We start from the raw sequence: 14,973 nt of genomic DNA, 5'->3' as shown, positions 1-14,973 counted from the left end.
AAAATTCGGTGGGGTTTCACACTATCAACAGAACCGTTTAGAAATGGCATATTACATTGTCAGTGGCAGGTTGTTGTACTGAATTGTACCATTAGGTAGGTGTCATTATTACTTATTGCTCCTTCAAGTGAACAGAGTGAAGGGAAACCAGGCTGGGTTTTCCTCTGTTACTCTAGTATAATGCAACAGACAGGTCAAGAAATAGAAATAGAAAAAAAAAAATCACAGGATCTCCAATGAATGAACCTCAAAAAGCAGGCTTGTTTTTATGGCACGGGTTAAATGCAAGGAAATTCTTTACTGACCAGTGATCTAACCTTTTCATGAAAGCTGCTATTGACCTAGTAATGTTTCCCGTCCTGGTTTTCAGCAGCCAAGGGTTTCCACACTTCAAATAGTAAAATATCCTGTACTTAGAGCTTTATCAGGTCTGGAAGACCCAAAAGTGGTTTCCACCACATTCTGTCATTCATCCATATGTGCAGATGATGGTAAGCTACATCGTAGCTGCAGCTGACAGAAGCAGGGCTGCGGTACAATCGGCGCCACCAGGCCCTATGACAACTGGCAGCAGGACACTTCTGCCAGTTGCCTGGCAGCAGGCAAAGCAGATGAAGTGTCCTGCTCAAGGACAAAATGACTGATGTGGTCAGGGTGGGGGTTCAAACTGGCAACCAACCGGTTATAGGGTGAACTCCTAGCTCCTGCGTCACTGTTGCCCAACTTCAGGTTTTTAGAGACATGGTTTTACAGCTATGGAGCATGTAGATTGAAATTGTGCTCATAAATCCTGACTCAATATGTTGTTACTTATCTCAGAGGTGGCTCATACCTTAAAAAGTAACTGTGAGATGGATTTGGGCCCAGGACCATTCATTAGTTGCATTCTATCTGCCTCAGAAATAAAACAATTGGAGCTGGAAATGGAGTAAACCCGAGTAAACAATGTTCCAGTTAACACAGTCTGAAAAGTCAGGATTCCAAAATAAAAACAAAAAAACTAAAGGTTAGGAATCCAATATGGCGACAACCAGGAAAGTTGTTGTTTTGTTTGTAGTACTTCTAATAAACATCCTTTAAAGGTATATTTCCACATGCAAACACCCCTTTTAATTTTCTTGGTTCATATTTGCAGCAGCTACATGAATTTGAGTTTAGACACACTCTAACAAGTGTGTCTTGTAAAATTAACATGTTTTCATCACAGCTTAGTCTTGTTGATTACAAGGAGCTGCCATACTACATTTGACAATCAGCCTTAAAAACTTTCTCCAACTTTCCAAGCGGAAAGTCAGACTATAGTAATCGTAACAGTTGATTTTTCCAATCTTAAGCCGTGATTTCCAAGTTCTGACTGCAAATGGAATGCAACATGTGGCCTATAGACCAATAACAAGATTTTAGAAACATCAAGCAAGTGCAGTGGTTTGACTGTTGCTTCCTCTTCCTGGTCAGGACACTGTAGAGAGACCATTTTAATAAGCTGATCTTTTGAAAATCAAAACATTCACCAACTGTTTTCCTGAAGGGTACTGGAAAAGTTTTTGTAATATTATAGCTTGGTGATTTTAGCATTGAGTCCAGTTCATTGCTAATCTGTAACCCTTGTATTTTCAGTACCAAAAACAAGCATGTCTGTCTTTTCTGTGTCAAACCAGAGGAAATTCTAGCATATCTACATATAATGGAAACACACAATTATTGACTATGTGATCTGTATTTTTGTGGTGTCTGGAAAATATACATCTGTGACGCATATGCATAGGAAGCAATGCTGTGATACACAGTCAGAACTCGTAAATCCCAGGTTCCGATTGGAAAAGTAAACTGTAATGGCCACTAGAGTCGGACTTTCTCCTCAGAAAGTCGGAGAATTTTTTAACTGAACAAATTGAAAGTGGTGTTTGGACGTGGACAGCTTTAAAGGGCGTTTATAAGAGGTACTACCAAGAAAACAACAGCTTTCTTGCAGTCACCATATTTAATTATCTTAAACTTTTATTTTTTGTTTTGTTTTTATTTTGGAATCCCAACTTCCCAGACTGTATTAACTGGAACGGCCCTAGAATGGAGTCTTGAGGAACACCACTTGTGATCACCCATATCAAACCTATTAATAAAACCTATTAATATTTGTTTGAAAGTCTTTAGCTTTACCAATGCTATCATTGCTCTTAGCTTTAGTTATTCATATCGTTGTGATTATTATCATGAATTGTAAGATGTCTTATTCATTGCTAATGGGTAATATTAGGAGACAAATGTTGTTTAAACTAAAAGATTACTGCAGACTACTATTCCGATCACTCTGTCTCTCTTATCTTGGCATCAGAACTTTAAATCAAAGAGGCAATGGTGGAACTTTTAAAAAGTTCTGCTGGGGAATATGTCCATACATAGCAGAATAACACAGGCTGCATTAGGTTAAAAATAATAATAACAGAGAGTTCCAGCGTTGTTTCAGCCAAGGTAAGTTATTTACACGCCCAGGTAGTTTTAACGCGCTGAAACTCTTATCACCACAGTCCTGGAATGACTTGTAGTATTTGTGCTGTTCGGGTTTCGGAAGCTTTCTGACAAACAGGCGCTCTCGTCCTGCTTTATTTGTGCTCCGAGGCCAACATGTTGGAGCCCACGTCACCGGTTTCCACGGTGGGCTGATCCAGCGAGCCTCTTCCGGTGGATACGTGGCTCTCCGCCGCCGCTGCCATATTGACGCTAGCTAGCTAACGCTCGGCCGCGCTCGAAGTCAGCTGCGTTCGCTCCCTGCCGCTCCACCGTGACACGAAATTCCCCCGAAAAGAAGACACACGACGGACTGACGGCCGCTCGCACACGAAAGAGAGACCAAACATGGTGAGTGGAGGCCGGGAGGCCACGGAAACGGTGTTAGTTGTCATCGGGCCGCGCAGTTATCATAACATTGGCTAAAGCGGCTAAAGCTAGCAGCCTGGCAGCTTCTCTTCCCCAGAAATGGAAAGCAGAGGGACGCCGAGGCTGCTTCAGCTGAACGTCAGGGCAGGGGGGATGAACGTCAGCCCGCTGCTGGTTGTCTTTCACTAAGCCAAGGCGACCTGGGGTCAGGGGGACGCAGTCTGGAGACACCGCTGACGTTAGCTAGCTTCCCAGGCTAGCGCTGCCTGGCTGCTGTCCGGAGCTGGACCCGAGCTCAGCGTCCAGCCTGGCAGCCTGTCAGCCTGGCAGCCTGTCCCCGGTCAGCCCGCACCACCCAGTCTGCTCACCGGACCGGAGTCCGGGACACACGCTCCTTATCGCGGCGACAGCTTCGTGGACCAGCGTCCGCCGATCCACGGCTCCAGCAGCCAGTCGGTGTCTTCAACGTGGAACAAATCCACTTTCATTCTAAGGTTCATTGTTCCGCAGCCTGTCTGTAGAGCTGGCGTGATGTTACACAGAGGTACGGCAGGAAACGATCTCGTTTCTCTCTGGGTCCTGTGGCTTCCTGTGTGCAAATGGTCTTTGATGAGGAATCATTTCTGCAGGTGAACTCTGAATGGCAGGTGTCCCCGGAGAGGCCAGATCCACAATGACTCCTGCCTCACCTGGGCAGCCTAAAGTTATAAAGCATTAAATGCTCCGGGTTTTCACACTTCACCTCGGTGTGAAAATCATGGCTCAGCACCCGCTTTCCTCACTTTTCTTTATTTTCTGTCATCACAGTGACCCCCTCCAGCCTGCATGGGTGCACTTCCCCCCCTAGATCCTGCAGCTTTTAGATGGAAGGGATTGCAGATCCCTGCCACAGATCTATTGCTGCTTTGGCCAGAGAAGACGACGAGAGTTTGTCCGACTGGCCGAGTATGATTGGCTAGTTTGGACGCGCGGCCCATGAAACAAATTGAGCTAAAAACGCCAAAGCAGGCCTTGTGTGATGGCAGTTTAGCCTTAGATGAAACTGTGGGGGTGGTTTGTAGCTCAGTGTGCCGCAGCTCTGACCTAAACCAATTCATATCAGTTTATTTAATGTTATCGTCGGAGACAGTCACACTTTTTAGCTTGAAACTGTTTATAATAAGTGAGTGTGAGAGAAAAAAGATTTAAAATCAGCCCCTATGGTGGAGGCTGCTGGAGATTTTCACTCAGGAGGCTGTAAAGAAAGACAAGGATGGTGACCAGCGAAGGAAGAATGGATGACGAGGAGGAAGTGGAATCACCTTTCTTTTGAGTCCCACAAAGAAAACAATGCCTAAATTCTGGGGGACCATCCGCCATCAACAGTTTGCAGACTTTTTTTTTAACACCATCGATGCATGACCTCCATTATATGTATTTTTTAGGGTCATTGGCGCGCCGCTGGTTCAGCAGGGTCGTCTGTTTCAAGACGACTTACTAGTAATAATCATCATCTTTGCTGTCAGTGCAACTTTGATTCAAATGAAATGTGTCCTCTGCATTTGACTCATCCCTCAGGGAGGTGTGGGGGGGCAACGCTGCAGCGCCCAGGGAGCAGCCGGAGTGGCAGTCTGTGGGCGTGGAACCAGGAACCTCTCTAAGCAGAGGTTCCTGGTTCCCTATAACTGCGCTGCCGTAGCGTTCCGTAACTGAGGGAAGGAGCTCAGATTCAGACGTGGCTGAGGAGGGTTGTGTTGCACTGGAAGCGATTAGGAAAACACGATAAAGTGGAAGCCTGTAGAGATAAGCGTAGCATACACAGAGCATCCAGCCACTGATAAAATCACCATTTCTGTCCTCAGCAAGGCTTAATTGAAGAAGTTGGTCTCTGTCGTTTAGGCAATGATACAAAATAGTTTCCTAACCACCTCCCCCCACGTTGCCACCTTCTTTTACCATCTAAAATATTTTTATGCTGCGATAAACGAGCGTCACCACATCCATCGCCGACACGGAGATGGATGTGGCCTTAAAAATATCCACTTCTAAACAGTCTGCCTGATCAGCCTTATCCCAACAGAGATTTTGTTTTAATAATTGAAGATTTTAACAAGGTTAAAACTTTCAGCTTAATAAAACGGTTGTAGCCGTAGCCTCGGCCATATTTAAACGGTGCCGTCTATGTGGCGGTTTTTCTTTCTGCGCCGCCCCGTGACCTCTGGTGTCTGGGGTGCGTGTCTCTGATGCGTGTCGTCCGTCCTCTCCTGCAGGTGCTGTTGGCAGCGGCGGTGTGCACCAAGGCCGGCAAGGCCATCGTGTCGCGGCAGTTTGTGGAAATGACCCGCACACGGATCGAGGGCCTCCTGGCCGCCTTCCCCAAGCTGATGAACACGGGGAAGCAGCACACCTTCGTGGAAACGGACAGCGTTCGCTACGTGTACCAGCCGCTGGAGAAACTCTACATGGTCCTCATCACCACCAAGAACAGCAACATTCTGGAGGACCTGGAGACACTCAGACTCTTCTCCCGCGTGGTAAGACAACGCCAAGGCCACCCGGGGCCGTCTGGGTTCATCTGACAGCAAAACGCGTAAATAAGGAGCAGGGAAGCATTCAGTAATGAAGTGGAAGCTCCAGCATGTCAGACAAGAACTCAAATGGAAATGAGGAATCCAGTGAGACTGAGCTGGAGATGCAGACCTCAGGTTGAGCTGTTTAGTCTGTATTAAGTCAGTCGGCTCAGTTAAACTGTTCCTCCATGATGAATCCAGAGGAAACGCAGCAGACCCACAGTCTTTCCACACTAGCAGCCTATAAGAACCTTGGCATCTGTCGGGTCATGTCGTTGCTGTGTGATGGACGTTCTTATCTGTCAAGGCATCCAGAGCCTGACTTTGGCCTCTCCTGACTTCAGTCTCAGCAAAACCTCACAGACTCAAATGTTCGCTGACTTTATCCACTGCCGCTGTTTCAGAGCAGAGCCGGCCAGAGCTCTTCTGATGTAGCAGAGCTCCTCTAGTCTGCTCACAGACACCAGGTTGTGGAGGAAAAATGCTTGTAGTTCAAATGTTTAATACATTTTTAGTACAAAGAAAAAGATCTCATAAAAATATCCACTAAATATTGGACCAGAGTCTGCTGCTATTGTAAGCATGGTACTGTGGCCGTACAACAGGGATGGAGGGGAAGTGAAACTTAGCTTTCCTTTAACTGGAGACAGAACAGTGACATCTTAGGCTGCGCTCACACTGCAGGTCTTGATGCGTTATTACGATTTTTTTTATTTTTGCTGACATGTTTTTTTTTTTTGAGGTGGCCGTTCATACTACTATTAAATGTGGCCACCATCAGATTTCTGTCTGATGGTGGATAAAGCGACCCACATGCACAGATAACAGAAGGAGACGTCACACAGCGGCGCAGTGTTTGCGAAAGTAATGGTGATTATAATTGTTTCTAGAAGTGTTCAATAAAGTTTTGTTAAAAAAAAAAACATGGATACCAGCCAGTATCTCTCCTTGTTAGTATTAGAAAGCTGTTGAGCAATGGGAGCCGATAATATTAAGATGACATCATAGCAAGACTAAGGTAAGAAAGAAGAAAGCAGCAGAGCTATTAACGGCCATTTATGCAGCGCTAGCTGCTACCGCTGGGTGTGGGTGTGGAGTTGGAGACAGGAGAGGGACGGGAAAGACATGGCCGTCCAGACAGCGCACGCTTTGAAAAATATCCTAAACGTATCTGATTTACTACCACATATGAAAGTGGTAGAGTGAAAAGCTGGGCCATTCTCTCTGCCGTGAAAAAGACAGGCTAGGTCATATTTCCCTGCAGTGTGACTGTAGCTTTAGATGCATCAGGTATACAAGAGACTATATTGGTATTTAGCTTCTGTTTCAAGGTACATTGCCACGTAATATGCTTATAAAAAAGATCGTTTGATCATGATAAAATAAGGTTATTACACCAGGCCTCCATCTTGATAGTGTTTTGTCCTTTTTGAGACAAAAAATAATTTGCTCTCAGGCGTGATTAACATGGCGCATCTATAATGACATCATAACGCCGGAGCCTGACCCTCTGCTGTGGATCACAATAAAGCAGCAGCTCAGAGTGATAGAAGATTAACCGTGATTAACTGAATAAACCAATCTACAAAAACTTTAACGGCCTCATATCAGAACATTTCCTCACATCAATCACCTCTGTGGTCACATCTGAGCCTCGGCAGGTTTAACGTCTGCTTCACCAACATTGACCAACATTCACACTGTATTCCCAGCGACATTCCAGTCTTTTCCCTCTTGGAATCATTTTTTATTTTTTTTTTTTCCCCACTGCATCTTGGACTTTTCTTCATTGTTTCGCTTGCAGATGCTAATAGCTGTTAGCCACTTCCTTGTTTTAACCCCTGCTGTGCATGTGCAGTACGCACTTCCATTAATATCATAAATAAACAGGAAAGGCTTTATTTACTAACAAACTATGCAAAAACAAAGCATACAACACCAAATGAACAATTAATACGCCAGCAGGACCTGATAATCTTTCATAAAAACGTTGTATGCAACCAGAGTGAGCTACTGATGTATAAATAAAAAGTAAAGTAATGTGGCTGTGCACCTTTAACATGTGCTCTGCTTCACCACTTTAATGTTCTTCACATTATTGACTAGTCAGGTTTATTAACTCTTATTTTGTCTGGTGTAAATATTCTTTCTGTCAGAAGTAGGTTTATTAAGGCTCTTGTGGTTTTTACCTGAGGCAGATTTTTAAACGCTGCTAGTCAGACAGCGTCACCCTGTGACCTTTTGTGTTGGAGGCAAATAGTTTTATCCTGAGTTTGTTCATGAAAACTGGCTAGTAAACTCTTTTGTCTATTTTAGGCTAGAGCTACTAGCACTTCAAGGATTCACAGCATTTCTTTTTACTTTGGTTTCCGTTATGATCCATCTGTAGATGGATAGACGAGTCGAGGATGCACCTGAGGATGAGTCCGGTGTGGTTCTGCTTCATATCTGCTAATCCTGTTCCTCTGCCGCCGCAGATCCCAGAATACTGCCGCGTGCTCGAGGAGAGCGAAATCTCAGAGCACTGTTTTGACCTCATCTTCGCCTTCGACGAGATCGTGGCGCTCGGCTACAGAGAAAACGTGAACTTGGCTCAGATCCGCACCTTCACAGAGATGGACTCCCACGAGGAGAAGGTGTTCCGAGCAGTCAGAGAGGTGAGAGCACGGCGAGGCGTTGGGCCGCTCACGTGTGAAACTGGGTCACAAACAGAACCGGACCGGATGGAGCCGCATTAAATGTTTGTTTTTTTCTTCTTTGTTGCTTGTGAACGTCTGCAGACTCAGGAACGCGAGGCTAAAGCAGAGATGAGGAGGAAAGCCAAGGAGCTGCAGCAGGCCAGGAGAGACGCCGAGCGCTCCGGGAAGAAGGTGCCGGCGTTTGGCGGCTTCGGTAACGTGAGCAGCGTGTCCTCCGGCTCCCTCATCACAGACACCATAGTGGAACCCGAGAAGCCCAAGATCACACCATCCGCAGTCCGGTACGGCACCGTCAGACGCAGAATGGTTTGTGTTGAGCCGCTGTAGTCGCTGGCCAGCTGGTGAAGGGCCTCTTCTGTCCTCCAGATCAAGCGGACCCAGCCGGGCCCTGAAACTCGGGGCTAAAGGGAAGGAGGTGGACAACTTTGTGGACCAGCTGAAGTCTGAGGGGGAAACCATCATCTCCACCTCAGGAAAGAGAGGCTCCGACGTCTCCAAAGTCCTGCCACCACCAGTCAACATGGAGAGGTACACACACCGTGTCTGAGAGGAGAGTTCACTTCCTGCTCTAGCTGAAAAAACGTCCCGTTTCACTTTTACTGATGACGATGTTCCCCTCAGCGTTCATCTGCGCGTGGAGGAGAAGATCTCGCTGGCCTGCGGCCGCGATGGCGGCCTGCAGAACATGGAGGTGCTGGGCATGGTGACGCTGCGAGTCACAGATGAGAAAAACGGACGCATCCGCCTCATCATCAACAACAACGACAACAAGGGCCTGCAGCTTCAGGTCGGTCGACTCCTGCGTCTCACAAACAGGCAGCCCAACACACAGCCAGCGTTTCCACCCGCAGCCAGATCCCTTAGTGGTGCACAAAGTTGTAGCTGAAGCTGATTGTGATCAGTGGAATTAGATCTTAGCTGTGATGTTTGCCTGTAAAGGTGCTGTTCCTTCTTGTTACGTCAAACTGTTCCTAAATGAAATGTTCTTGGTTTGCAGACGCATCCTAATGTGGACAAGAAGTTATTCACAGCGGAGTCTGTGATTGGCCTGAAGAACCCAGAGAAGTCGTTCCCTCTCAACAACGACGTTGGTGTGCTGAAGTGGAGGCTGCAGACGACAGACGAGTCCCTCATCCCTCTAACCAGTACGTTCACATGACTCAAGCACGTTTCCTCAGGGTTGTTCTGAAGAGCTGCACTACATCAGCTCATTTATATCTGGACTGCTTATTATATTAACGTTTAGCCCAAAGGAGTCCCAAAAAGCTAGGAATATTTCTTATCACGTAGATGGGAACATTCCAATCTTCTCAGGGAGAGAAATGTTTCTGTCCAGTTATCTGAAGGCTGGTTAATTCATCACGGATCAGTGAACTGACTGGAAATGTTTGTTTCCTTTGTTAACGGGTGCTGAAGGCATTGCTTATTGTGAAAAGTAGCTAGAGGTGTGCACTGCTGCTGTCTCACCCACATTGTGTCTCGCAGTAAACTGCTGGCCTTCAGAGAGCGGCTCCGGCTGCGACGTCAACATCGAGTACGAGCTGCAGGAGGAGAACCTGGAGCTCAACGACGTCGTCATCTGCATCCCCGTCCCGTAAGTACATCAGCTCGCTTCGTCTTCTCTGCACAGTTTGTTTTATTCTTGAAATACATTAATGATCGACACCTTCCACTGGAGAGGAGTTGGGTTTTCATCCATTAGCGAAACTAGTTTAACTTCAAGACATGAGACTCAGCTTTTTATCACCTGCTTTATTCACACCACTGGTTGATTTCCATTTAAAATAATGTTAATTTAACCAGGGCGTTTGTGTTGATAGCAAATAAGACAAACATCTCGCAAAACACAAAGCTGCTATTTAAAAGATGAGCAATTCTGAAAGATCTGGATTTATTCACATTTTATCTATTAATTAAAAACCTCCCTGTTAAAAAGCTTTCTACTCTTCTCCATAATCAGTACAGCAGTCAGATCGTTTTTCCCTGGTTTTCTGATCATTTATCTCTGATGAGCTGGAGGGTCACCCTGCCAGCTGGTTCAGAATCAGAACCAGTTCAGGTATTTTGCTCTGAACAAACATGCTGATTGAAATGAATCTAAATCTGCCAGCGGTCCTTCAGTCGTTTCTGGGAAATGGAGAATGGAGAAAACATTTCTCTATCCAGGTTGTTTTTCCCCTTGTTTCATTGTCAAAAAGTGCTCTGGATTATTTTGTTTAATTGATTCCAGTTTTTTGTTTGTTTTTAAGGGGAATTTCAAGCCCCAGAACGATATAAAATTATTCATCAACCTTTCTATTTATCCTGTAAAAGTTGTCTTAAATGGAAATGTGACATGAAGAATGTCGGTAGGTGGCGCCATAGTTCTCATCAGAGCTTTCCCTGAGCCTTCAGTAAGAAATGCAGAATATAATTAGGCCCTTTAATTACTCTGAATGTTTAGTCTGAGGTGAACTCCAGTTGTAATCCCTGAAAACTGCAGTTTGTTCTCTACAAACCGCCACTTTACCTTTGGCTTTGGTTAATGAATGCTTTAAGCTATTTTTTCCTAAAAAACAAAACAAATGAACACAGAGCTAGACGTTAAATTCTGGTGATGTTGGACAAACATAAGTATTTAAAAAACATTTTTAATTCATTTTTTTTCCCTTGTTTAGTTTGTTTTACTGAGCAGGAACATTAAGAATGGAGCAAATATTGAGGAACACAGCCGACCCATCTGATGGCGAAGCAGCAGCCCTCCACTTCCTGTCTGGAGTCCGCTGTTAGCCCAAAGATGCCCCTCACATCCACCCTAAGCAGAGCAAACATGCTAGGAGCTTATTTGCAGATGTAAATAATCCGTTATGTTATGCCTGAAACGAAGAGGAAGCAGGAAGGGATAAAAAGGATCTGGTGACACAGGATAAGCCCGGCTGGCTAACGGCTCGGTTATAAAGTAAAATCATTTGCAGTCGCTTCTTTCAGCCTCGCTGTAGGAGAACAAAGGATGAAGATCATTGTCAGACCATTGCTTTTAGATATGTGGTCAGAATGCTGTAAATACCACCGCTGCTTAGGGAGACTCATCTATGTGTTGTTGGTTGTTTTTTTTCGTTAGCATGCATTGGTAAAATGACCAGTAAAATAATCATGAAGCCTCTAAACATAAAATTGTATTCCTCTGCTAAATGCCTGATAAAGACTGGTCCGCCTAACCAAATGTATTACAAATGTCAGCCTGCCTGCTGCTTTGGCAGATCTAACCCGGCTTAGTGGCTCCTTCATCTCATGAGTCCAGACAACTGCGCTGACATCCTCCTGGATCCTCATCTGTCTCACACAGAACTCCCTGTGCACCCATAGGTGACTGGGACACTATTTAGTTGAAATCAAAATCTTCAAATAATCCACAACATATTGAAATAGGGAGGCCTGCATCATTTCAGGAAATGGGACTGCTTCCTACACACTGTAACCTGAGCTGTCCCGGCCACTGTGGCGTGTGGCTGTGCACTTCCACCGCAGCGAGGCTAATTCATATTAGCACATAAAGCGTGAATTCATGCAAGCAGGAAATGACAAGCTACAAATGTTCCAGGCAGCAGTTTAACAGCATGGATGCACACGCTTGATATTGTTATAACGATTTATCGTGCAGAACGTCCACATGTCTATTTATGCTAAAGCTGCTAAAACACAAACCGCAGCATTCACCTTCAAAATAAAAGCAGTTTTTCAGGGTAGAGTGTTCTGGACTTGCAAACAAAGCTGACTCTTGATGCACCTTTAACCTGAAATTTGCTACTGACAACTCAGGGCCACTAGGAGAAGTGTAAGGGTCCAAAGATGGCCCACGCGCCACGTGATGCCTACGTCTGTCCTAACCCAGCGTCCACGTTTGCAGCTGTGGGGATCTGAAGCGTGGCTGTGTTTGTGTCCTTCAGGTCTGGCGTGGGGGCCCCTGTGATCGGAGACCTGGATGGAGAATACAAACACGACAGCCGGCGGAACCTCCTGGAGTGGTGCCTACCAGTCATCGATGCCAACAACAAAACCGGCAGCCTGGAGTTCAGCATCGCCGGCCAGCCCAACGATTTCTTCCCCATCAATGTGTCCTTTGTGTCCAAGCGCAGCTACTGTGACATTCAGGTGGGCTACGGCTGAGAGCGCCGTCCTTGATCGAGGGGCTTTAGTCCAGTCATAGAGGTCTTTGTCATTCAGACGCTCGTCCCTGAGCAGATCCTCAGCATCGTGTTCAGCACAGGCTGACCTCCGACACATTTATCTGTTGGGAAACTGGCTTGTTGCTGTGAAAGGACCTCAGACCTGCTCATTATGAGAGCATCTGAGTTTCTCATCCTTGGTTAATTAATTGAACTAGCTCATCAGACTTTTAATATGAAGTAACTAGAATAACGAGTGAGGGAAAAAAGGACAGAAAGCAATAAAATAAGTTTGTGTGTTGCTTGATGACATGTAGGATTTTTCATGAGACCATCCTGTGAGAAGAAAGATGAGTTTAGAAAGTTTTTCCACAGACATTTTTAAAAAAAATTTGATTACAGTGAAAATAAAATATTATTGCTATAATATTGAAAATATCTTTCAAATGCTTGCAAAGAAGAGAAATAACCCGCTGCTCTTTCTTTTCCCCCCCAGGTTACCAAAGTGTCTCACGTAGATGGCGACAGCTCCGTCAGATTCTCTACAGAAACCTCCTTTGTTGTTGACAAATACGTAATCGAGTAAAAAAAAAAAATGTTGGAAGAAAACGACAAAACGAGAAAAAAAAAAAATCACCCTAAAAAAAGTCCAAATCTATGCTCCAGAGAAAGATGGAAGATTTCTAGCCTGCCGCCCCTGTCTGCTATCAGAGACTGTACATCAACAGGACTGCCGTCAGCCCTCTGGCCCAGCCTCCTCCTGTGGGGAGGAGCAGCGGTGGCGTATTTATGTTTGTATGACAGAGGATCATCTATATATAGAGTTAATTGAACAGGAACATAACCCAACCAACAACAGAACTTCAACTTCCACCGACGCCGTTGTGCAGAACTGTACAGAGGACTGTGAGGAGAAGTAGAGGATGACTGCGGGGATGAAGGAGCGGCTAGACGCTCCCTGAGAACTCCTGCATGGAGGTGGAGGAGCAGCAGGACCTGAGGCATCAGTCTCCACTAGAACGGGCGCCGCTAGTTCCCCCTCCCTCCTCTCTGAGCGTCGTGCATCCTGTTTCTCTCTCCCACTGCAGCGATTGTTCTTTCCAGGGTTTCTTTCCCCTTCCTGTAGCTTTGTAGCCGTCTCACTCGTATATAATCGTTACGCTCTTGTGATTTGCTCTTCTCATATCTCTCCGATTTTTTTTTTTTTTTCTTTTCTTTTTCGTGGAACTCAAACAGGGGTTTTGTTCTGTGCTTTCTGCGGTTATTGGCAGGTATTTTTATTTTTTATTTTATTTTTTCCGCTGTTGGTCATTATTACCTAATCAGCTGGTTGAATTTGGGCAGGATTTTTTTGAAGGGTTTCTCAACATCAGGGCAAACGTACCTATCAGTATAATCATTGGACCGTTGCGCCCCCACCCCCACCCCCAGTGTTGTTTTTGGAACACCATTAAAACCACTCCGCCTCTTTTAGACGGGGACGCTGTGTTTAATTGTGCTTCATTTGGGTTCAGAGATAAGCCCTGAGATATCAGATAGTTTAAAAAGGAGTACTTTGAAGGAGGCCCAAAGACAACAGCAGAGTCCAGTTCCCCCGCAAGAGGGTACCGACCCCCACCCCCACCCCCACCTGACCCCCACATTTAGCATCAGCAGGGGACTCTGCCTGTAAACTGCTCATCCACCCAGTCATCCTTTACTTGCACCGTCGAGGAGCACCAACATTATCCAGTTGTCTTTCAACCTGTGCCCCCCCCCCCCCCCCCCTCCCCCCAATTTCAATTTAGCAATGATTGTGTGGATGCAGGGTCAGAAATGACTAGAAAGAACTTTTTTTTTTCTTTTTTAACAAAAATGCAGAAGGGGAATCCTGACATTCCAGTGTAAAACTAGAAAAAAGAAACTTTAATGGAATAAAATGTATTATTAAAACTGCATGGTGGACTTTTGTCTTAATCGGCTGTATTGCACCCGGTTGTTTAACATTTAGTGAAGGCAACTTTTTCAGTCTCTAGACTTGTGGAGATGGTAGAGAGATACTGCAGCAGAACAAGGTTCTAACTATTGACTCTGGGATTGGATACAAATACACGTCACACCTTATGGTTACTGTAGAAAACAAAATTCAAAACCAGGTTTGATTTTTTTTTTTTTTTTTCTTATTCCACTTCATAATTATACCCTGCTACAGGGTTTTTCTATGACATAAATCAAATGTGACATTTTCTGACCTTGAATATGAATAATTTTATGAAGCACTGCAGGTCAAGAGAAAGCATTTTCTCTAGAGATTATGCAGTAGTCTGTTTCTGAGCTAATAACTAATACAGTTGATGCACAGGAGAATTCTAAAGAATGCAAAAGGTAACGGAGAACTGATCAAATCCAGCTATTTTTGTTTTGTTCATCAAGAGATTATACAAAGCTGTTCACAACATGTGCATTATGCATAACGTGGATAACTTCTCTGACTTTTTTTCTTTTTTATTATTACAAACATGTAAAACGCCAAACACAAGAACAGAAAAAGAAATACTGCTACTAGAAAAGGGTGAAATTAATACATTTCTTTAAAATAGTAAAAAGTTGAGGTGGAAAGCTAAAAAAATAAGTTTTTCTATCTTTTTAACTTAATGACATGGGTAAATTTCATTATTTTACACAGAGGGTAAGGATTTTAGGTACTCAATAAAAGGTGTCCACAGG

General features: G+C 44.8%; 1 protein-coding gene across 1 annotated transcript; it reads left to right on the top strand.

Annotated features, from left to right (window-relative positions):
* Positions 1 to 2,651: 2,651 nt before the first annotated feature.
* arcn1b (archain 1b) lies at positions 2,652 to 12,863 on the top strand. Its single transcript, XM_012852782.3, has 10 exons — positions 2,652 to 2,856; positions 5,124 to 5,387; positions 7,901 to 8,080; positions 8,204 to 8,403; positions 8,489 to 8,650; positions 8,744 to 8,909; positions 9,120 to 9,267; positions 9,608 to 9,716; positions 12,049 to 12,253; positions 12,764 to 12,863. Exons 1-10 carry the CDS (start codon positions 2,854 to 2,856, stop codon positions 12,851 to 12,853), a joined length of 1,527 nt encoding a protein of 508 aa, XP_012708236.3. The 5' UTR covers positions 2,652 to 2,853; the 3' UTR covers positions 12,854 to 12,863.
* Positions 12,864 to 14,973: the final 2,110 nt, after the last annotated feature.

This window comes from Fundulus heteroclitus, chromosome 18, assembly GCF_011125445.2.
Source record: "Fundulus heteroclitus isolate FHET01 chromosome 18, MU-UCD_Fhet_4.1, whole genome shotgun sequence".
Lineage (NCBI taxonomy): Eukaryota > Metazoa > Chordata > Actinopteri > Cyprinodontiformes > Fundulidae > Fundulus > Fundulus heteroclitus.
This window is presented reverse-complemented; position numbering and strand designations above follow the sequence as displayed.

What these genes read in the sequence shown, in the direction of transcription:
- arcn1b (XM_012852782.3), top strand. An exon ending in TGTTCCGAGCAGTCAGAGAG is followed by an intron (nt 8,081 to 8,203) that starts GTGAGAGCACGG and finishes GAACGTCTGCAG; the next exon opens with ACTCAGGAACGCGAGGCTAA. An exon ending in ACAAGGGCCTGCAGCTTCAG is followed by an intron (nt 8,910 to 9,119) that starts GTCGGTCGACTC and finishes CTTGGTTTGCAG; the next exon opens with ACGCATCCTAATGTGGACAA.